Source organism: Copadichromis virginalis, linkage group LG15, assembly GCF_057382275.1.
Source record: "Copadichromis virginalis isolate Kocher_CV1m ecotype Utaka linkage group LG15, C_Virginalis_male_GT1.1, whole genome shotgun sequence".
Taxonomy (NCBI): domain Eukaryota; kingdom Metazoa; phylum Chordata; class Actinopteri; order Cichliformes; family Cichlidae; genus Copadichromis; species Copadichromis virginalis.
In genome coordinates this window covers 36,106,245-36,130,740 of record NC_140632.1, presented here as the reverse complement: position 1 = coordinate 36,130,740, position 24,496 = coordinate 36,106,245, and the positions used below count along the sequence as shown (strand labels likewise).

Sequence of the window (24,496 nt, the reverse complement as noted above, 5' to 3'; positions counted from 1 at the left end):
CATGAACACAAAATAAGAACATTCAAATTCTGAAAAGCAAACAAACATAAAGAAAACACAAGCGCTGTCTGCATAATACGTACCTGACTCCCAAAAACACACAATTTTAAAGACTTTCTTACCACCAGCACCTGACTACAGAATGAGCCAACTTTGCTGTGCGACAACGCTTTCCTCGCCAGAAAGCATGCCGCAAATTCTGAGAGAAATCAGTGAGCCACCTTTTAATTTTGAGAGTTTGTTTTTAACCCCCTTTTTTGGGTTTACTCTGAGAGAAAGAGTTGGCTCTATGCTGTAGCCAGGGCTGTCTGATACTGTACTGTCGGTTGGGAAGGTCCACAAGACTGTGAGCGGTGGAAGCGTTGGTGGAAAAATACTCCCTCCCAAGATATTCCATTCTAGTACATTTGGCCAACTACACAAACATCCTTTTTTATTTGCAATTTGCAAAAATAAATCCCATTTCATAGCCCTGTGCCTATGTCTCTTTGTAAAGCTTAGTGCCATTACGAGAATGCCAGGGCACCATAATAGAAGAAGCAACATGGAAAGCTTGTGTTGTGGAATTCATAAAAGTTTAATGACAGTGTTCTGCCTGTAATGTCACTTTGGGTAGAACAGCTTTAAAAGGAAATAAAAAACAGGAGTTCTGAGAATAAGACAGGCCTCCTCCCAGCGAAGACTGAATGTTCTAGTGCACAACAAATAAAACAGGACCTCAGCCACAGTTTCCAAACCCTTCTGTGTCCAATGGGCTTATTTACTTAAGGTCTTACTGGATTTTGAGCTTTTCAGCTTCTTTCCTTTCGCTCATATTGTATTTGCAAACCTTCCACGTCAAGAACGATTGCTCAGTTCTCAATCTTTGTAGGCAGAAAATGGCTATGAAACTGACAGTGGCCAGGCTATCACAGTGCACAGGCATCCTCATGCCTGATAACAGTTTAAGAGTGGCTGGGGCACAGCTTTAATAAAGTGCATATCCCAGGAAGTCCAGTGGCAGGATTACGGATACTAGAACTATACGAGCACAAAAGAAGAAACTCAGCTAATGCTTCACTTGAGGTTCTTTTGAAGCTTCGCTGAAAGACTTGCCCAAAATGCTCTTTGACAAATAATTAGTCATGTCTGCTTTTATATCTTCTGACTCTTAAGTCTGTTGTGATGTGACCGGGTGCTTTGGATATAAAATCAATAATGTCAAGTGCAGGTAGCATACCTAATTATTATGACTACATTCAGATTAAAATTGCCTCGGGAGCCAAGCAACTTACATACATTAATGCTTGCAATTTTAGTTACACAAGCTATTACTGAGTGCCTGTTGTGAAATGAACCCTGCACATGACAGATTGCCCGTGCTTTTGCTATCAGATTTTAAGCACATGTCTATATCTGCACTGTATTTTCATCAGATGACAGGATGTTCGAATTTGTAGATCATTATGGAATTAATCTCTCCACTGATGCCAAATGGCCGTGGTGTGGCTTACACAAATATTCCAATATATCTAAAAACCCACTTCAATTACAGTAAGTGTGTTTGTGCGCATTGAGGGGGGGTCGGGGGTTGGCGGCTGACTGCTTGTTTGGTTAAATACAGAGGATTTAGAATCTGCCACTTTAATTTGAGAGATAGCCCTTGAGTGGCTACTGGCAGGTTCTAGGTATAATCTAAATGTGTAACAAAGCCTGACAATCCAGGGCCTTGGCTCATAGCTCATCGCAAAGCATGAAATTAATTCTGACGCTATGAAATGGGATTCTTATCTGCGACTCTGGGGCCCTGCAGTCCCTTAACACCCACACCCAGGGTCTGTCTCAGGTCCTGTTACCCTGCCTTGTGCGTGGATAACAGCTAGAGGAATGCTGGGAGCACCTCCTGGCTCTCAGGTTGTGGACCCACTCCGGCCACGTCTGACAGGTTTCACAAAAGTTATCGCATCCTGGTTTGACTATGGCAGCATACCCCATGAGGCCTTGCTTCTGAATGGGGGCCACTGTTGCCAATAACATTTGCTGTATTTAATCCGGCCTATTAAAACACTGGCCGAGAGCACCAAATGAAATGATTTTGGTGCTCTTTAGTTTGATAAGTTACTTGGCATCAATCGCAGTAGCGCAATTAAAGGTCGTGAGAGAATTCCAAGAAAATTGTTATTCTCTGAAGTGACTTTTTCTGAGTTCTTGACAGAATGGTCCCCATGACAATAGCCTCGGGTAATGCTACTTGGACTGAGCACAAACTTCAACAATATGTGAACATTTTTACCACAGATACTAGACAACAAAGCAAACTGGAAAATCATGTTGTCTGTCTTTCTTTTCACTTTGTGGCAAAGTGTTTCAGTCTGCCAGACATCGCGGTGGATTCAAACCCAGTTGAAGTGGGTCTCGTGGGGGGGATTGTATGCTGTTGCTCTGCAATGTGTTTGGACAGAACAGGCAAAGGCGATATTAATTCATTTTATTATTTACTCTAGTTTTTGACCTAATGACGCTGATTCCTCCTGAGCAAGTTATTCATCTTTAAAATTAACTGCAGTAAGTTCAGTCAAGCAACCACTTAATCTTCATTATACTGTAAAGTAGGAGTATTATATGCGCATGTGTAGCAGTTTTTAGTGTCTGTGTACTCAGTAGATAAAACTAGCTATTAAACCGCTGGTAGATCTGCTTCTTTGCATCTATATGTCAATAATGACCTTAACACATTCAGCTTTTTCAGATGTACAGAGTGACAATTTTAGCTCAATTATGAAGCCACTTAATAAAACTTATACCGTATATGTCTACAGATTTAGAGACATCCTGTGCTGTATAAGCATCCGAACTGCAGCTATTAAATATTTTTAAGCATAAAAAGGCTTAAGGTAGCTTTCCAATTGCTGTTGATATGTTTAATGAAAAAAACTCAAAAAACTATAAACTGGATGGTCTTTGATTAATGTTATGGCAGACTGAATCTCTAAACCACACAACCACTTACCTCAGAGCATCGAAAAAGCTTACATTATTTAATGTGTAGTGTTGGGAAATATTTTGCATTGTCTGACTTATTCTTTGGTTTTTCTGGTGCCTGCGGTGATAAACCTTAAAATTAAAACTAGAATAATATTTAATATCAACTCTATTATGGAAAGCAGAACTTATATCTGACACAATATTTACAGAAAACGGAGTTTGATAAAAATATCTAGGAGAGTAGTATTAAATTTTAAGATGGGCAGCTAGATATCGTTATCATCCAATGAAAATGCATAGATGAAGCAACTCAGAGGAAGAATTAAGCCTGTTATGCCCCATATTTACTTAAAAGGCAAATATGCCGTGTGTTGCTTCGTCTCTTGTGTTGTACTTGCTTTGTCAGCAGTGGACTACGGTTCATACGAGAACCACCACCCCACCCACCCCTCAAAACAAAGCCAAAAAGAGTAGCAAGCTACTGTTTGGAATGATGCCAAACCAATACTCTTTCAGAGAACCCAGAAATAAATACAAATTGATAAATAAATAAAACATCTAACAGAAAACCTTTTCCAAAAGAGTCAACATAAAAGGGAGAGGACACAAAGTGAGCAAAGTGATGTCAAGCCATTCAAAGGAGGAGGACCTTTTGTTCCAATGCACAGGGGAACAAGTGGCAAAAAAGGGGAAACAGAGCTGAAATAGGGATGTGATAGGAAGATAGAGGCGTATCCAATCCAATCAGCTTGTGGTTTACCGGGCAAGGAAATCACAAAGACACAATGATAGGTGAAAATGTGCACAGACACTCAAAAGACACCAAGACAAAAGAGGGATGAACACAGAGTATTATCATGCCAAGACTGCTTAAAGATCAGCGGTGCAGTGTTAGGTTTAAAACAGCACCCCAAGTGGGCAGGAGTGAGTATGGCATGCAGGTGGCGCCCTCCTCAGTGACTATGCACTGCTTGTGTAGCTCTGCTGCCTAGCAGTAACAAAAAGAACTGTGACGTGGTTGTTTCAAAGCTGCCCCCCCACACACATCCAGATGTGGGGATACAGCCAACAAGTTGCACTGGTAGAAACAGAAAATGTGTTAAAAGAAGTCTCTCTCCCGCCATGGCTCTCCTTTGTCGGTGTACAATTTCTCTAAATCTACACAATGCAGTTTATTGAGAATAACAATAGCCACTCCAACAAAGCATGCGTTTTTGACTTCTCTATTATTACAAAGACTGGCTCAGATCCACCAGTAATCCCTTAAATCCAGCTCTATTTTCAAGGTTCTTCACCATTAATGCATTACATCTTAATACACATCACTCTTGTGCTTTTTATTTATAATAAACCCAAAAGACAATGAATTTAATACATTGTTTTTCTTGTACCTACTACTGCATTTGACTGGATAAGCTGTGGGTATTTTCTTTCCCCACAGACTCCACCACTGTGCACTATGATATCACTGCTGTTATTTTTAGCTGGATGGTTTGAATAATTCAGTTGTGTTTCTACCATCAGTAAAATGAAATAATCAGTGCAGAACAGACTGCTATAAATTTAGAGGGTGGGCATTTTAGTAATTTAGGCGACTACTACTTTCTTTTTTTTTGGTCTTTCGTGACTAAATTCACATTGCTACTAGACATACAGCTCATATAAGAGCCTTGGCGGTTTCAGAGGAGAACTGACATTTTTTGTGTCTCTGTCACGTGGGAAGTGCACTTGCTGTTGACAAAGGAGAAGCAAATATGAACAAAATTGAGAAGGGAAAGAAAGAAAACTGCCAAAATTGTCAGTCCACAAAGACTCAATATGTTTGACAGAGAACACTCACATTTTGGCACCACAGCTAATTTAGAAGATAAAATAATTCTCAAATTAAAAATAAAAATGCAAAACACTCAGTTTGAAAAGTCTTTACCCCTTTGTAGCTTCTTTTTAACCACCTTGCCACCAAGGTAGAACATACTGCCGTTGTTTTGGTTCATTAAGGTTAACAATACGAAGGTCAAATACAGAAATATGAATCCACAACAAACGGCAAGAATTCAACAACACAACAGTTAAATCAGTTTGCTATGTGGTGTTAATCAGCTTTAAACTGTGATTAGGAAGTCATTATTAAGGAATAAGTGATGATACCGCTGACATCAGAGAAAAGGGGAAAAAACACAAAACTCCATTAGAAATTCAGTTTAGTATTCAGTGTAGCAATGGTCCACAAAGGCGTACAGTCATGATGTTTTTTTAACTGTGGCATAGATAGGAAAACCTCTTTGTTAGCGAAAAGAAAGTTAGACGGGAGACTGAATAAAGGGCTACATACTCGCTTGCAAGGTCTTCTGCGTAATGTCATTTGTGAAGGCTCCGATGCCTTTGTTAGAGATGGCTGCCAGGGAGAAGCGATACTCTGTGTTGGGACGGAGACCTTCCACAACATATGATGTTGTGGGTCCAAATGTTTTCTTCATCTGTTGATTAAAAATATGCCTTTTGACAAGTCTGAATTTAAATGACGTGCAACGTCCGATAAGCGTTTCTTGAATGTAAAAACCAGCAAACACTAAGATTCTTACCTGGCCTCCAAAAGTGCTTTCCATATAACGAAGTTCATAACTTATAATTCCCTCTTTCTCATAGGCGGGTTCCCAGGTTAGTTGAATGCTGGTATCGGACACAGCACCAACCTGGAATTTAGATGGTTGACCTGGAACTGAAGAACACAGCAGAGGACTTTGTAGTGGGATAGGTTACTAGAAATTAGTTACAAGTTTCCTCCAAATACCAATGCAATAATATATTTAGGCTAATGAGAATTTACTTATTTTGCGGTGTCTAAAAGTGGATGTGCCCTGACGCTCATCCTTCTTTCTCAAATCGGGTTTTTTTTTTATTCAGACTATAATGATCAAACATATTGTAACATCATTTGGAGATGTGAAGTTTGCACAGCAGGAAAGAAAACAATGTCTCTTAGGCACCGAGCACAGTCTGCTCAAAGTTTCAGAAAATATAGGATGCAACAGATTCATAAAAAACAACTGTTTATTTTCCATTTTCGCAGCATTCGTCTAAAGCCTTCTGCTTTAGGGGCCATATCGTTTGAAGAATTTCTGTATGACTTACTTTAAAGTTACATAACAATGTGCTTTCAACATTTTCTGAACACTGAACAGATGCTCATCATACGTAGTTTCAACACCAGCAGCCGAGCTGACCCAGTTAGGAAAATTCAGTCGGTATAGAGTCCTTACCTCCTTGCAGTACTTTGACATGGATGGGTTCTGAAAAAGGTCCATCCCCTACAGAGGTGAATGCTAAAACTTTGATTGTGTAGGTCTCTTGAGGAACTAGGCTCTGGATAGTGGTGATGAGGCTGTCCTGGACATTATGGATCTGCCAGAGGCTCATGGGCTGGGAGTTATCCATGGTGTAATAAACACGGTAGCCCTTAATCTGCCCATTGGGCTCCTCTGGCTCTTCCCACTGAACCATCATGGTATTTTGGGGAAGAATCTGGGCCTTAATGTTTCTTGGTGGACTGGCCGGGGCTTGTTCACCAGTCCGAGTTTCTACCGGCTCACTAGGAGGACCCTGGCCAATTGTGTTGACAGCTGAGACACGGATTTCATACTCTGTGTTGGGATAAAGGCCGCCAATGCTGTAACGTGTAGTGGTGATGTCGTCCATAGTTTCATATTTGCTGTCTGGAGACTTGGCCCTATATTGGATGATATAGTATGTCACTGGATCTGGGTTTCCTGAGTCCCAGGTGATGGTCACACTGGTGGCAGTGGTCTCCGTAACTACGGGGGTACCTGGGGGCTTTGGGAGAGCTGTTATGGTAAAAAAAAAAAAAAAACAGAAATTAAAGCAGTTAAAAAAAAACAAAAAAACGTAACACACTTGAGGCTTGGGCATTTTTTCCAGAGACAGGAATATTTAGGCAATTCAGCAATTTTCTGTATGTTTAAAACTTAACTGAACATAATGTCGATAGGTAGTCTATGTTAACTAAACTTATGAAGTCTATCTAGGTCATTGGCACCGGTCTTCACAAGCACAGTTTTCTCTTACATTTGACAGTGATCTGTGCCATAGATTCAATAATCCCAAGGCTGCTCATGGCGACACAGGTGTAGTTGGCTGACTCACGAACGTTGCTCAGTTCAAGAACGTTTCTACCCACTGGCATCTCATCCTCTGGCGTCAAATCCTCAGCGTTCAGCATCCATTTGACATAAGGCATGGGCGACCCCACTGCCACGCACGTTATGTTGACGCTACCACCGGGCATGATTTCCTGACTTGCTGGTGGAATGGAGAAGCGAGGAGGCACCCGCCGGACTGGGAGAAGGCATGAGGAAGGGGGAGAGGATGACAACAGAGGGCAAGGGCGTCAAAAAAGAGAGAGAGAGAAAGAGAGAGAGAGAGAGGTAACAAGAGAGGCCGATGAAAATGGACCTTTCTCCAGAAAATACTTAACACAAAAGGTTCAACATGGTAAATGTGAACTGAAACACAAAATAAAACTAGACTTTTTAAAGCATAAACAAAAAAAAATACAAATAATGAGAAGGAACTAAACTAACAGAATTGCTTCAACAACAATATAGATTAACAATTAAGCAACGATTCATAGCAACAAGGTTCCATTGACCAATATTTGACCCATCACAGCACAATTAAAGACACAAAAATCTATTACGAGTTTCTCATCTTTGGGACTGAACTTCTGACAAATATACAACTACAGCGTAAACTATCCCCGAAGTATGAGAGTGTGTAGTAAAGGCCATGTGATAATGTTATCACATAAGACCAACATGGCAACCTGGAACTTCCTGTCCTATCAGGCACTCATGCCAAACAAGAAGTTAGCCATTACAGGCCTCTCCCACAGCACAGGAAGTGTAGGGTTACTGACTATTGACCATCTCCATGAGGTCACTAAACACATTCTAGCATATGTTTGCCACTTGACACCTGCCTCTACTTCCTGGTTAGCTTAAAGATGAGAAACTTTAATCAGATTTTTGTGGTTTAGGGTAGATCCACTGGACAAAGCCTTATTAAGATCTGACACGGTTCCATTGATAGATGCAGCTATCAGTTTCACAGACAGCATGCATAAATAGATCGAGGTAAATTAAGGAGTAAATGATAACAAAATCAGATATAAAAATTGAGATAAAATGCATAGAGGAATATAACTGAAGGGTCGCTAGCATGCCCAGACAAAAGACGATTGGAGAGGAAAGTAGAAGTACAAGATAGAGGATTTGACATCCGAGGGAAGTATAGAAAGAAAGGCAACAGAGTAGCAAAGAGTGACAGAGGAAGAAAAATAGAGGGAAGGTTGGAGGAGGGTAAAAGGGGGGGGAAGGGAATAACCCGCTTCAGTGCTGTGTAAACTTTGTTTCTCTTTAGCTAATGTGACAAAATGTGATGGTGGCACATTGTCACATCGCAGTCCCAGTTAACACAAAATAAGTATTGAGGAACAAGTTGTGTGCCTAGAAATACACAGAAAAAGAATTATAGTAATTGTAGCCAGAGAGTCGACTATCACAGAGTGTTGAAGAAAGGAAACAGAACTGGATCAACAGGGAGCAGAAATCCAGGGGATAAGACAGAGAAGAGGTAAAAGGAGAAACAGAGGTAACTGAATTAGGACAGAATGAAAGCTAAGAGAGAAAAACAGGGAGAACCTCAAAACTCATGGATAGGACTGGAGATCTGAGTGGAAGGAGGTTGATAATGAGCCTAAAGTGCACGTAAAGGTGTAAACGGTACTGTGTACTTACATGTGTATATATAGATATAGTATGTGTGCAGTTTTTTTGTTTGTTTTTTGCATTGGTATAGGAATGATTGTGCAGAGTATGCAAAAGTTGGAGAGTGAAAGAGCATGATTTAGCAAAAGACACCATGTTTATGAGAGGCATCTCAGCAAACACTTGATAGGAGATCGTAACATGCAAGAGGATGGCTAGCTTAATGCTAACACAAATTAGCACACAGTTGTTGTAAACTGATAAAATGTTGGGTTTTCCTTTCCTATCTTAATCTAGGGTGGGTGACAATAGCTGGAGCACTGCTCTAATTATAGCATGCACAATTTCTTTGTATTTATCTGAACAAAATCTTTGGTTTAATTTAAAGAAAAAAAGGCACAGACTGTTACAGGGTTCTATAATTTCTATGTATGAACTTTAACAAAATCTACATCTAAGTCAAGATGTCTGTTGAGATGGAAAGGTTAAAGAGACAGAAGGAAAGTAAAAAAAAAAAGGCATAGAAGGAAAAAAATTATGAACTAAATGGAAGAGATGACTTCAGAGATAGACAAGACGGAAAAGACAGGGACGAGAGACAAACACAAGGCAGAACCAAACAGACCCAAGCAGCAAGACAGTAGACAAGACAGACAGAGGAAGACGGGCAGACATACAGTGACGCAGAGTATGGGCACGCAGACAAATTATACAATACGCAAAGGGGAAGAGGAGGGGTTTGGGGTTCTTGGAGAAAGGGGGAAGGAGGAGGAGGATATAAGTGGGGATAGAATAAGTAAACTGTGATTCTGGAAAAAGAAAAAAAAAGAAAAAAAATGACTGAAAGTGGGTTTAGAAGTCTCACACACTGGGGCTTAAAATCAAGACTCAACTTCACGTCCCCCTCTCCCCACCTTAAACTTTGCACAAGAATGCAAATGTGACTTCGGAAGTCTTGGGATGGGTAGGTGTGATGTGTGTGGAGGTGGTACGCAGAGACTGAAGGGGAGATTTGGGAGGGGGGAGACTGAGAGTGGCGTCAAGGATAGGTAGCATTCCAAAAGCACACCGTGTCGATCCAAATGGGATTCATATGATCGTTGCATGAGACAGTTGAACTTTTCCAACAAAGTAAGGCACAAATATCACCTACACACACTATGGGGATTTTTACCTGGGAGCTTACATGATCTCTAACATGTAGCAGTCTTAGAAACCAATGCATCTTGCTCTCATGTAACAAACACTTTGGACAGTCCTTCCAGTTGCAGACTATGAACCTTCTGCATCCCGTGTTGTGTTTTCTGTCATCTGAGATATTCTGTGTACATCCTAACAATAGTTTATTGTGACCGGCCACAACTCTACAACCAAGACAAGGCCTAACCTTGAGGGCAAAAATGTAATTACTGATTTTTGAGAAAAAGGAAAAAGAAAAAAAAAAAGCTCTCTTGTGGAGCACAAAATTATCAACGGTAAAAATAGACCACAAAGGTCTGTTCTTAAAAATATCAAATCTCTGAATTTTTACAATTGAACAACATTTTTTTAATTAGAAGCAACTGTGGCTCTATAAAAGCCTGTTCTACCCTGATCCAGTTGAGATACACTTTGTTTTTTAAATGACAGACTCAAAAAAGTCAGTGGGGTAGATTATTCGAAAAACATGTTGAATTGGATAAAAGGAAAAAATATATATCTGCGTTTATTTTTCAAAAATGTCCTAACTGAACAACAAAGGTGAAAGGGCAGCCCATTCCTCACACGGACATGCATGGGTGTGGCTACGGCATGAGTGACATGTACAGGTGCGCCCCCATCCATTTGGGCAGACACCAGATAACCAATACAATCGAAAAAAATGTCACCCAAGCCCGTCCAAGCATGCCATCCATTCCCAAATATAGCATTGTTCCAGACACACACACACACACGAAATCAAATTAAAGTAAACAAATGAAACTGAACAAATCCACAAAAAGAACTACGTCCGAACAGCATAGACAGTACCAGAGTGCAGCTGTGTTCAACAAATAGGTATGCATCAATACTATTAGATGTTTTTTTGTTTGTTTTGCTTGGTTTTTTATCTTGAATTTTGGTCTCCAATCCAAAATAATGGTGAAAACTCAATAGGGGAAACAAGGTTATCTGGGGGAAACTTCCAATCAAAGAGTGTCTGAGGGAGCGCTTCTCTCCCTGGGGCTCAGGTCAGCCAATGGACCGGGAGCTGTAGTGGCTGAGTGAATGAGGTTTCCCCACATAAACATGTCTTTGTTTACCTTTGAGTACCTATAGTGTCAGGCATCTAACACCAGTCACCTGCCAAATGTTGGTAACTTTTGGCTGTGGCTGGTGTGTGACGTAATGTTCAATTCACGGAGCCAATAAGCAAAAACATCCTTGCTTAAAGGCTTCCTGGTACTGGGCAATCTACTGATAAATGATATGCAGGTGAGTCTACCTGTCAACAGCGTCACCGTGTGTAAGACAGGTAAGTGAATTTGGTCTTTAGGTACTACAGGAGATCAAGAGCTGAAGATCCCTTCAGTTCTAACTCCAGATTGGCAGAAAAATGTTTAAATCTTAAGGAAAACACAACATTAATTCTACATCTAAATGTCAATGTCACATGCATATGGGTCACTGATATTACTGACCGGACACAGGCCTGGTGCGATACGACTTAATGTTCTGAGTAATGCTATGATAAGCTTAGATAAGATGTCTGCATGTGTGTGAAACCTTCTCCTACACTACCTCACAAATGTATTGAAACATAGGAAAAAAAGCAGAAAGAATCCCAATTGCATGGACAGGCTCCTCATTCACAGAGACCAGGAGCCCAGCCGGCCCATTTGGAATTAAGAGAAAACAAACCAAACGTAGTGTACTAACAACATGTAATCTTGTTTCAAGCCCCAATGTGGAGAGAAAGACAAGAAGCCTTACACTGGACGAGGTGAAAAGCAGTCGAGAGAGAATGCCAGAGTACTGCACTAACTCTAATAGTGGGCAGTGTTGTGGAGGGATTTGTGCCAAAAAACAGAGGTCAGAAGGTGGACATTATCGGCCATTTTGGTGAGGCAGGTTTTGCTGCCCCAAAATGAGGGGGGAAGCCAAAATAATGTGCAGCCTTTAGTGTCACCTTGAAGCTGAGATTACACCCTCTTGCTGCCTGAGGACACAGGTGCAGTATAGAGATCCTGTAGTCACACTTGACTGGGAAAGGCCTTGGGCATTTACATATAAGCCACAGGGGTCGGTCTGTATTAACATACCTTGGCTGCGCCAGTGCTAAACACTCACTATGGGTGGCTCATCAGAATGGAAATTATTACCTAAAGGAACCTGACAAGAATCGTGGCAGGGGTATCTAATAATAGCAAGCAGTAGATTGAGGGGATTTCAAAGCAAATCACTCTTTTTCTATTGTCCTACAAGTAGATGACAAGCAGCCAAATGATACTGCAAGTATGTCCCCTCACTGTAAAGATACCTACAATGATTGTTATTACTCTGATTTTGAAAGAAAGTATGTTTGTGTATATAGCATAAGGAGGTTATACAACATTTGCTTTGTCTGAAAAATGAAGATTTCTGAAAACAACATGTTTTTTTTTAAAGTGGGTATTATCTCGGGGGACTCCTTGAGACAAACATCTAATAGAGATGGCAGGATTTTTGCTTTGGCCAGTGAGAACGTAAGGTGTAATCTAGCTTTCTTTCCCAACAGTACACACAAATGCATAGCAGGACATGCAAGCACATTCAAAACCAAGCAGATACCACCGTAGGAGGGTAAACATGCACATGCGTACAGAACAGCGCAGTCTTTCTGCATCACTGTTATTTTTAGCACTTCAAGTAAGAGCTACAGACTTAATATAGACACAGCCAGGTTTATTCTGTGTCTTTTGCGTGGTTTTAGCATACTTTGTGAACACTTTCATAGACCATACTGCTACAGTCTCTTTGACAGCCAACTGGTAAATAGAGGTAATGGAAGGGAAAACCTCCACTTTGTCCATAATAACTAGTAGATCTGAGATAATTGCCTATATTAGTCCTATGACTTTACTTAAGGACAAAGGATGGGTTTGTGCATTTCAGAGGAATGGAATAGGTGTTGTAGCTTGGGATTGAAACCTACGTCCACTAAATTCTAAATCTTTGAGGGGTTATTTTTGATATTTGGGCTTACTGTAGTTCATACTTCCATAAAATCTTGAGGAACAAAAGAGGCTAATTAAAATAATCTGGCTATTTGGTAGATAGACAGATAAAACACAACGTTTCTGGATAATTTGGTATATGGTGTTGCCTGAGAAAATCATATATACACTCGGGACTGACTGATACCAAAGCATGTAATCTGGTAATGAGTTTGCTGTTGCGGTAGTAGTCATTTTTATGACTTTCAGATATGTTGGTTTAGTCCCTGGTGACTGATACACATGAAAACCACAAAAAGAGACTGGTACTAAGAATGTGCATCATCTCTTCTAGTTGAAAGAATGGTATTCCTGATCTGACTCTCTTAACTCCATGTAACACCTCTAACATAAAGCCATTGCTCCATTAAAAAACCCAGTAGATCTATCTCAAATATTCTCGAGACTAGCGGAGCTATGAAATGCACATGTATATACGAGTTCCCAAAATTGCGTGACACGGAGTTCAGTAAAGATCTGATTATTGCACAAAGCCAATCAAATCTACAGTTAAGCAGAAAACAACGTTTGCATTGATCTCCAATTCATTTAGCACTTTCTTCTTTTTGTGCCAGGACAATAACACGAATGAAAGATACAAATACGGCGCATTTTCTTGCGCTTTTTAGAAGCTTCATCAACCTGGATATCAATATTCCATGAGGAAAAGAGAGGGAGTGTGTGTGTGCGTGTGTGTACAAAGGAAGGAGGGCTTTTGAATAATAGATTATAATTTGATGGAGTGTCATGACTGCGAGGGAACACAAACAGCAGTCATTCAACAAAACCAATCACATTCTAGCTGCCGCCATTTGAAAATAAAAGTATCTCTGAGCACCCGCTAAGCAACAGCAAATTTGATGTCAAACTCATTATATTGTTATTGATCCACACAACACTGTAAATGGCATCCCTTAATGGCTGTCTAAAATCACCATGGAAGCCAATCAGGCCCAATCAGGTCTAATTTTTCCAGTAATGGATCGCTATAAACAAGATGACAGGAACACTGGCTGTATACACACTTATTATTTCATTCGACATTTGCATTTGCACTCCGAGACCCAAGAAGCAGAGCAGCGTCATTTTTGAAAAAAAAAATCTCACCGACAAATAAACCACAAAAAGAGACTGATGTTTTAACAGAAAAAAGGGTCACCAATAGATAAGGAACTAAAGGAAAACGCACAACACAACACTATAATCACAACACAAAAATAAAGAAATAAAGGGAAAAACAAAAAAAAAGTAAGCCAAAAAGGGGTGTGTTAGGGAAAATACAACCAAAACCAAAGAAAGAGAACTGAAGAAAAAAAAGGAATGCAGAAACAATAAGAGCACTGCGGCCAAACGGCTTTTGAAGAGGCATGCAAGCGCAGTTACATTCTCCCATCATGCAACAGGTCCTGTTATTTCCACACGCTGCATTTCCACTCAGCACATGCAAGAAAGCCTTTAGATGCAGAAGCAATACCAAAGGATGCAAAACGAGAAAAGGCCCCACAATGCAAACATAAAAGTAAATTAACAAGACCCGAGCTAATCGGGTTTGCTTTCATCATTTCTTCCTTTGAAAAGAAATCAAAATTTCTTTCATAATCATTTAGCAGTTTGGATCAGCTGATTAGTATCTCTTCAAATTAGTAATCAATTGAGCTCTGAAATAGGCAAATACAGCTAAAAATTTTTCTTTCCAACATGTTGAATTTATTATTTGTTAACGTGGGTTAAAAAAAGTAAAAAAGAAAAAACACACCAACCTTCTCGAAGCTCTGAGGGATGTAAAGGGGTTGATGCAGAACACAATGACATGAGGAGAAGAGAAAAATAGGGGAAACACAGAGAGAGTAAAAAAAGCCACCTCAAGGTGTTTAGCTGCAGCTACATTTCCCTTTTCTTTCATCTTTTTTCCACTCCTTTTCCCTTTCCCCGCTATCAGTGAAACCCGTCTTGAAAGTACACTTGCCTGCCCCACCCCCGTAAATAAACTTGAACCAAAACAATCAGATTCACCCCAGTGGCCGCACTGTCGCCTGGTAAGAAAAAAAAAGGAAGTGAGGCGCCACTGGAGTCACATCAAGCTTTCCATTCTCATAATTCAGAATTTCATAAGCTTCTTATAGCCACGAGGAGAAGCTCCTGCTGCGGCCGTACTTGCTTTTATTAGAGAAGGAAACAAAATCAAGAGAAAACAAAAAAGGAGAAAAAAAAACAAATGAGAGATTGAAAAGAAGAAAAAAAAAGACACAGTTTGGGATGAAATTAGCAGCTGCAGTTTAAGGCAGTCCCACTAAAAATGTCATTGGAAGCCAATCAGAAGCACCGTTGTTGGGCCTTCAGTCGGGTTGCAGTCTTAATTTAGGATTTTTATATATGTATATATTTCCTGCTCTTAATTGGTCCCTACCGCAGCTGCTAATCTCAAGTGCATTTTGCTTTGTGAACAAAACATAGTCAACATCAAGTATCAAGAATCGATTGACAAAAGTTAACTGAAAACAGACAAAGGTCGACACCATCAAAGCATAACAAGTGTGTTACATAGCGTGAAAGTACTTAAGTATTTATGACCCTTGTGTACTCTTTTAAAGGCATGCTGATGGAGCCAGTGTTCATGGAGACTGCATGAATTGTTGGAAATGATATCACGGAATATATATATTTATGTATATATATGTTTTGACCAAAGGAGCTGCTGAACATCCCAGTGCTGTGTCAACAAAGTGTTCCCATAATTATTCATCAGTATTTAATGATGCCTGTAGAGTACTTGACTAGAATTTTCAATGACCCTTTTAACACCTACTATGCTACGTATTAGCAAGGTGGATAGCTACTTGACATTGCCCGCATCACAGAAGAGACAGCATGCGCCTCCAGGATAAACACTGGCAAGAACAGAAACTAATCTTGATGAACCCTTTTTTTACCTTCAGCTCTTCACAGTGGAATTTTTCCCTTTCCTATGCTGCTACTTCACAGGGTATGATAATAGCAATAATAATGAAAAAGCAGCTCCCTGACCCATTTTATAATGTCAGAGTAGTGAATTATTTATTGGGAACAAAGTTATTTGGTACACAGCAGAGGGAACAAACTGAGTAGATACGGAGGCATTTTTATTTAATATGCACAGTATAAATAAACCATGTCGGAAATGCATCTGCTTCAATTTATTAAAGCTCCCTCAACAGGGATCCATTGTCATTTAGCATTAGTGGTGGAGAGTACGCTTTTGTCTTCAATGTCTGTTTCCTATGAAACTCTATGTTCCCTGTGACTGATCGTTTTTTATATCTTCGCTTTGCTCGAACATTCCAGCCAAAATTACTACTGACTGTAAAAGCCTTTATAGATAATACACCAAAGAAGAAACATGGGAATACTATGGATTTATGCTCCAGAGCAGCATGACAAAGAAATAGAGGATGTATACTATTTATAATCTTTTTTTCTTTTTAAACAGAGCAGCCTACTCAGTTCTCCTCCTCCAAATCTAGAGAAGGCTGAGGGGTTGAGGTATTGATTGGCGGGCGATAATACCTCGCCACTCAATCAAGACAGACTTACCGTTGTGCTCCTTTACCTGTAAAAAACTAATCAAAAAGACGTCCTTCCGGACTCTTTTTGGGTTCCAACTTTGACAGCGCGGGAAACATTTGATCGGGCACACAGTTACAGGTAAAAGGTGTCTTACAACCGATAAAGTAAAGACATACGGCTTGTTGTGCTACACATTTCCTTCCGAGTGAGTAGGGGAGGGCATTAAAAGAAAAAATGGAGCATAACATCATAACAGAGAAGAACATTAGTTGGTCAATTATAGTTTTACATCTGGAAGTTTCAGTGCATATGAAATTACATTTACGGGCAGGCAATACTATCAGTGCTAAAATATTGACACTACTTGGGTAATACTATTTTGCAAAATACATTTGGTGCAAATACAACTAGGCTAGAATGGAAGCAGTTATCATTTGTTAAGCTCAACAGTAATGCCATTTATGGCTGAGCTGCACTGTCAAGTTATTTTAGTTAGAATGGGTAGATGTTTTATTTCTTTATTATTCTTCCTGTTTTGTTTTGTTTTCTTGGCCTGATTCTTTGACCGGGTTGCTCCCTACCTCGCACATAAAGGTTAGCAGGGGACGAGTAGCGCACGCCTTCCACGTTAGACGCCACACACTCGTACTTCCCCTGGTCCGTCTCCTCGCTGTTCTCGATCTGCAAGGCACCTGGAAAACGACGACATTGAACAAAGACGAGACGGGGAGGGAAAGAGGCAGGAAAAAAAAGAAGGAAAAAGACAGAGAGACAGGAAGCAGAGAGGAAATGATTAGTCAATCTGTCTGTGACAGTGCATGAAGAAGTCAGACAATCTTCTTAATGGTGGGTATCTTGAATTTCTCAGGACCACTTTGTCAAGATCTGCTTCTCTCCGCAATGCTTATGCAGATTGGCATGACAAACTGGCTTCCACTCCAGACTCAGCCATCCACAGATTAAAAAGAAGGGGGGAAATAAATGAATAAAAATGTGGACTGAATCAGTCACACTGGATTTGTAGCTACAGTAGGCTGGTTTATGCAACTCGTGTAAGATGTGAGATCGCTTACAAAGAAAGTGCAATAAAGTAATGATGTAAGGATGCTGAAAGGTAATGGAGAAAGGGTGTTGAGATGGTCTTGTAAACCCCATGAGATTAGTAAATCACCCTTTGCATAACGCTCACCAGAGGAGAGTGTGTGTGTTAGTGTGTGTGTACGTGTGTGCGCTGGTGCAGGGGGAGAGTTTATGAGAAAATGTCCACACATCCACAGCGTTCCAGCCCATCTGCTATCATGTGATAACTACTCATCAAAATTGTGACAAATGCTCAAACAACCTTGCAAACGAATACATACAATAAAGCATTATTATTATTAATATTCAGGTTTTAATATTGCTGTTCAGTTATTTGAATTCCTAAGCATTTTAATCGCTTATACATTTACTCTATTTTGTGTGCCACTCTCTTTGACCCCCATTCTTTTCTCGCTTATTGTCATTATTATGCGTTCGAAAACAGACGCCTTTGAGCTACTTTCAGACATTATTTCTCACCGGCAGTACTTCTTATATACTATGCGCAAATACAGTAAACCGAAATGCCTGGCGACACTGAAGAAAAAGGTGCAAGGGACAAAGGAGGGAGGTGAAACAACAGGCGTCAGATCATTCCTCATTAGAGCGCTGTTGACGGCACTTCCTGATGATATCATTAGGGCTTCTGGCTGGCTCAGCAGACAGATTGCAGCCGAGGCCTCTCTGACAAACACAGCACCATTGCTCGTTAACGTTTAGCCAGGAAGCATCAATATGCCAGCAGCTTCCCTGGATGCTTTGTAATATACCATAACCTACTCCATCACATCAGCAAAGTAGATTGAACACAGTGTTGAACAAGGCTACTATTCTGGAACGTTGGCCTAATAAGGTGCTTCAGCTGTGCCACAAATGAGATCATTGATCCTGCTTAATTATAAAGATAACTCACTTTCCCTCATGACTATTTTATACCTTTGGGTCAGTTTTTGCTTTTCAAAACAATAATAAAGACACGAAGCCACAGCAATCTATGGCGCTCTATTTTTTGTTTTTTCTTTTTAGCATCTCTTCATTTCAATCTAAAACTCAGATCATCCTCATCCCTCACGGGGAAACTGTTCCTGGCACACAGCTCGTGAACCAAATGAAAAAAATCTACCTGCAGAGTGCAGGTGGCACAGTCTTCGCCGTGGGTTTATGCAAGCATCTGATTTGGATTTGTTTGATGTGCACTTGGAACAGCAAATGCCAGCGCGGTGGCAGGTGGGTTGGAATGTGCTCAGAAGCTGAGTGCCTCGGCACAAGGGAGACCACAAAGTAAGGACTGTGTGAAGTTCAACTCCAGGTGGACGCTTCCAGAAAGCTCTGCCAGCGGCTTGTCACCCTCACTCACTGCGCTGAATTATAAAATCGCTGGAAGCCCCTCGTTGTTAACTGTTACCACACAGTTGAATAACAAGTGATGTTCTATGTCACGTGCTGTCGGCGGCTACTGATCATTTTCCTCTAGTAAAAAATAAATATCAATCTATCACGTGTAATTTGACAGTAAACAAAATATGACCACCGATATCTCAATGATGCACTGAGAGCCAACTATTAACAACATTTGGTGTTGTTTGCAACTTTCTGGCAAAGAGGGGAGTGCAAAGAGAGAAAAAATACACTTTGAGAGAAGATGGGGAGTTTCATTTGCTCCAAGACACCATGCTAGGTAGGATTATCTATTGTTTCCAAGCCCCTACTGGCTTCATTACACATTCGAGCTATTATTTCAATATGAAGCTCTGAAGAACACACAAAAGAGTCTTTCTAGTTGCAGAACATGGGAGAAAAAGTTCGGGAGGAGAGAAAGGCAAGCACAAGATGCTTGAAAGCAGAGAAGCAAATGAAAAAAAAATGTACAGGGACAATGTCAGAGAAGGGGGAATATACACTATTTATTAGCTTCTGTCTTAAAGTTGTCATAACTTGCTCTATTACAGCTGGGATAGCCTCCAGGCCTCCCATGATTCTGAGAAAATGTATTTCTTAAAAATTCTAGGAAGAAAACACTAAAAACCCCGTTTGACTCTGTGACTTTGCCTTTTGAAAATCGGGGCTAAATACAGTTTTTCGTGTTCGTTTTGCTATACATTTTCCTTGAGCTATGGCTTGCTCTTTTGTAAATGATTTAGTTCATTTAAATTATCTCACCACATAAAGAGGAAGCAAAAAATAATAATATTACTTTTTTGCAATGGCCAGTGACAAGGCAGGCAGTCTAAGACCAGATAATATTAAGGTATAAAGACAACAAATGTTTTTGATGACCTATCTGGAGCTGCAGCATGCATGTGTGCACACAAGAAACCAAGACCCACGTGTCTTTTTGTTCCTATCACTTCTCTTTTTGTGTGTTGTTTCTTTAAATGGCTGCGCTCTGTGTTTTGCATAATGCGCTCTGTCTGCTCTGCCAGCCTGTTGTGCGAGTGGCCAGTGGCACAAGAAATGAAATAAATGCTGAAAATTATCTTTCGCAAACATAACACAAAGAAAAACACGCACCGGGTCTGTTCAAACACTTGGTGTTTACTGATAAACACAACAATTTATAGTGTTGCTCACATGCTTATTAAATTTATCCTATATGGGGTCTTAATGCCACGGCTTCCTTGTCTCCAGCTATTAATCCTTATCACAAATAAAAACTGCTGTAACTACACAGATCACAGGGTTTTTTTCAGAAAAGAAAATACTCGTGTTAGTGCTAATCTGCTCCTAATCATGTCTGCATGAACAAAAACCATGGGTACTTTTACTTTATATATTATCTGCAAACAAAAACCGTACTTTACTCCAGTTACAAAATCAGTTTTTGCAGGTTTATCACTGCTGTGGTTCCAGTTACTACAGAAAAAAAATGTTGTTTTTAATGTTTTGTCCTGTCCTGAATACAGATTAACCATTTGAGTGATGCCACTTTTCATAGCAATAGATAAATAAATAGATATTGTAAGTGCACAACTTTAACTCCAGCCCAGCATAATACAGAACTACTGTGTGGTTACCACTTTATTTCTTTGCTCTCTAATTTAAGGACATTTAAAAAGGACACTTGACTTTTCAAGGACACTATGTGAGCTGTACTGGGAATGGATCAGAGCTCTGGCTGTCCGCTCAACAGCTACAATAATCATTAGTAAACTGCCTCTGCTGAGTTATAATTCATGTTTTACTAGGTCAGAGCAGTAAAAGATACCCTTCTGTCTGTTACTCAGTGATTAATGCATGGCACACTATTAAGGTCAGCATTAAGGAGAAAAAAGTGGCTAAGTCTCCTAATGACATCAGTTATCCAGGTTGATCGATCTTCTAAGTCTGAGTGACCACAAAGACCCACAACCTCCAACCTCCCCTGCTGCTCACTCTGACTGTCTTGCAGCAAGTTTACTGCCTTCATTCATTTGATAAAGAAGGCTGTAATGGAGCATTCGTCCCAGCTGTGACGGCTGCCCTGGTTAAAAGTGCCACATGCTGCAGGCTGACCTGAAGAAGAGGACTGAGGTGCCAAGGTGCGATAACAAAGAAGACTGCCTAGACGAGGTTCATCAAACACATGTTTTTGATTCAGGGACAAACACTCTTGCTGAGAAACTGTTAAAAGCAGATATATTTTGCTGTCCTATTCAGTTTATGCCAATTTTGATCATTTTAGAACGATAACTTAAAAGCAGACTAGATTTGTCTAGAAGTCAAGGTTAGAGAGCTATCTTATTCACAGACAGGGACCATTCAGATGTTTCACAGACTTCATTGTCCTTTTTTGTAGCTAACAAGCACAGAACATACCAAATGGCAAGGTCTGATGGTAAAAAATATGAAGACTGGGTGGAAAAAAAAAAATCACAAACTGAGATGTGGAAAAGAAGAGAAAATGAGTGGAACAAAATTCTCCTTTATGAGAGGTGAAGTGAAAAAAAAGAGCCCCCAAAAACCCCATAAAAATAAAAGAAGGGTGGGAGGAAGAGTTAAAAAGACAGACAGGCATAGAAAAACAAAAAGACAGATGAGGGGATAAAAGGAGGGCGAGGAGGAGCCAGCATGGTTGATTAATTTCAGAAAGTGCCTAAAGCTGTGGTCTGCCCACCCCAGTCGCTGCTTTGTAGCAGCTTTGCCATGTGTGCCCCCCCCCAAAGTCCCATTTGTGTAATTCAATTAGTGTGCTCCAGCAGGATTTGATAGATTTGTTTAGGCGGTGAACAAAACGGCTGGCCAGCTCTCACTAACACCCCAAATTAGCACCTTACTGTATGAACGGACACACAAACACAATAACCTCACTAGTACATGCATTAAACTCATCTGAATGCACAGAAGAGTGCAGACTGCAATCCCAATAAAACTTTAATGCCTCAGTTTCTACTGACAGCTTTTTCAAATGTTGTATGCTTACCATATAAAAGTGCAAACACATAAAGACATGTGTTTAATAACTGAGAAAGGTATTCAGGCCACACCTGAAAAAAAAATTCTAAGGGTAGCCAGTGCTACCCCTCAAGTAGATGCACCTATGGTTTAAATGTGAAAAACCTAGGTGCTTTTCAGAAATGCTGTCCTCTGACCTGACCCTGAGTTCAAAATCTTTTGAGATTTTTAGTAGCTGTACCTATTGTTATCACATTCACAACCTTGGGTGTCCACACTATTCGCCTGGCCACCCGACGATAATTCCCCATCAACCTTTTGCGGCTGAGGTGTATAAAGCAAAAAAAACCAAACCAAAGCAAACCAAAATTTTGTTTTTCATTTTCACAAACTGCTGGTTAATTTAAGTTTTGTAACAGCTGTTTCAGAAAACAGAACTGCACAATTAACAAAGAACTGCTGAGTTATGGGACATCAATTCTGTTTGCAGCTATAAATGACAACACGCTGGAAGTTACAGACTTCAGCTGTGTACCCGCAGCTTTAATAACTGCATAAATGAAGAAGCCAGTAGCGCTACATGGCAGCCAAGTCTGGACTTGCCATTTTCTCACTGTCTCTCCCCTCTGTCTGTGTCCTGGCTGTCACTCCGCAACGCTCTGCCACCACCCCAAGGTCATTATGCTGTGATCGCACCAGCATGAGGCTCCACGTGTGATGCCACTGTTGTCAGAGCCCATCTGGTGGCTTGTAACGCTCCCGTGAAATTAGTAATGAAGCAGGTAGGGAGTAGAGCTACCTATACAGCGATCGCTTACCTCAAGGCTGGCACCTGCACGGCTTCGTATGGAACTAAAATGAATTGAAATTGTAAATTATGGGAATCAACTCTATCACAGAGTGAAATAGAAACGACTCGGCAGTGAGACAACAATGCTTTCCCTAAAGATCTGTACACAGAACACCTGCATGTTCATAGGTCCATATGAACATGTCATTCTCAAACGCCTCAGTCTTCTATTATAATTTTAGTCCACCTCCAACTCCTACCCAATTTGTTTTGTAATTACATATGCGGCATACACTCCTGACAGCAGGTCAGTATTGGCAATGGGTGAAAAATCGTCTTTTTCAAGCTGCTTAAGTCATTATGCAAATGCAGAGTTCACAAGTTACATTTGTCACAATATGATTTATGAGGCCTTCTTAATTAACCGAGAAGATGCAGGGAGGGCTTGGATTGGCTGTGTTGGACTGCCGACTCTTGTGATGTGCTTTAATATGTGTGACAACATGGTACCGTTTAAAATATTTCCATGCACTGGTTGTGTGAAACGATTGAGGATGGAGGACCTCTGGACCTACTGTGGGGTTTTCCCCTTATTTATCATAACATCTAAATCCATCCATACATCCATCCATGCTCTTCCACTTATCTTCATCAGGGAACTCAGGGGAATAAATAAATATATAAATCAAAAACACGAGCTGAATTCATCCCCTTGGTTACATGGACAACCATGGGAAACTGAGATATTCACTCACCTGCTCAGCCTGTGGAACAAAAGCGTTTAACAACAACCCCGCTGAATCAACCGAGACTGAATGTTTCAGTTATAAAGTGGGATAGATAATTACAAAGGAAAGTTAAAATGTCCGGGGGAAAAAATGAGGGGAGAAGAAGAATTATTTGAACAAAGCCTTTGTGTAATTCACAGGAGTCACACTGCTTCACACCTGTGTCCTTCCATTCTTACCTTGATATCCTTCCATTCGTCTATTCATCCTCTGAAGTTATAAAAGCAGTTCTTTTGTATGTTAAAAGGATGCCCATGCTGGCATTTTCTCAGCAGCCTTCCTAAATTTGCAGTTATAGGTTTATATCCCGTAGAGTAACATGAGGGAATTAAAGCAACTTTTGTAACTTTTGCTGCCCCTGATATCTTATCTTTTTCAGGGAGGTGCATTCAAATATAAGATGAGGTTAGCGTCCTTGCGGTTTATGCACAAATGAGGAGGATATCAAAGCAGGGCTGGAGAAAAAAACTGTTTTTAACAACCATTCTGCCATGAACTTGTTGATGACCTAAAACTTTATTGTCAGAGGTAAAAAAAACTAAAGGAAAAGCAACACAACTCCTAGCAGAGCTCACAGGCCTCACCATTCATCTGTTTGCTCTTTTAATCTAAAGTTTCCTGATTTTTAATATTAACAGGAAGATACAAACACAGAACACACTGACACACACACACACAGGTGGAAGAATAGCACATCAGTGTTGACATTAAACATGGGAGTATCAAACATACATGACGAATGTGACACAGAACACGAACACAAATGGGGTCTTAATGACAGCGGGAAGAGAAAACGGTTGTAATTTTTTTAAAACCAGGAAAGCCCTGATTATTTCCCATATTTATTCACTTTGGCGGAATTAGAAGTGGTTATATTTGATTATGTGTCAGTTAAAGTCTTTTATTTTTCTCCTGTTTTTATCGTGATGGTTAAGCATCTTACCTCGAATCGGGGTACCCACT

At 40.3% G+C, this 24,496-nt stretch overlaps 1 protein-coding gene across 9 annotated transcripts in view; it reads right to left on the bottom strand.

The window, feature by feature from the left end:
* ptprsa (protein tyrosine phosphatase receptor type Sa) overlaps positions 1–24,496 on the bottom strand; it is a 258,396-nt gene that overhangs the window by 63,207 nt on the left and 170,693 nt on the right. For 8 of the 9 annotated variants that reach the window (XM_085433160.1, XM_085433164.1, XM_085433163.1 and 5 more), the window contains 5 exons: positions 17,086–17,196; positions 7,048–7,317; positions 6,225–6,806; positions 5,547–5,683; positions 5,297–5,441 (listed from right to left, as the gene is read on the bottom strand). In XM_085433160.1, the coding sequence (XP_085289286.1) occupies positions 5,297–5,441; positions 5,547–5,683; positions 6,225–6,806; positions 7,048–7,317; positions 17,086–17,196 (1,245 nt within the window). Of the gene's footprint in view, positions 1–5,296; positions 5,442–5,546; positions 5,684–6,224; positions 6,807–7,047; positions 7,318–14,721; positions 17,007–17,085; positions 17,197–24,496 lie in introns of those variants that run through there. The other variant, XM_085433165.1, reaches the window with a different exon arrangement.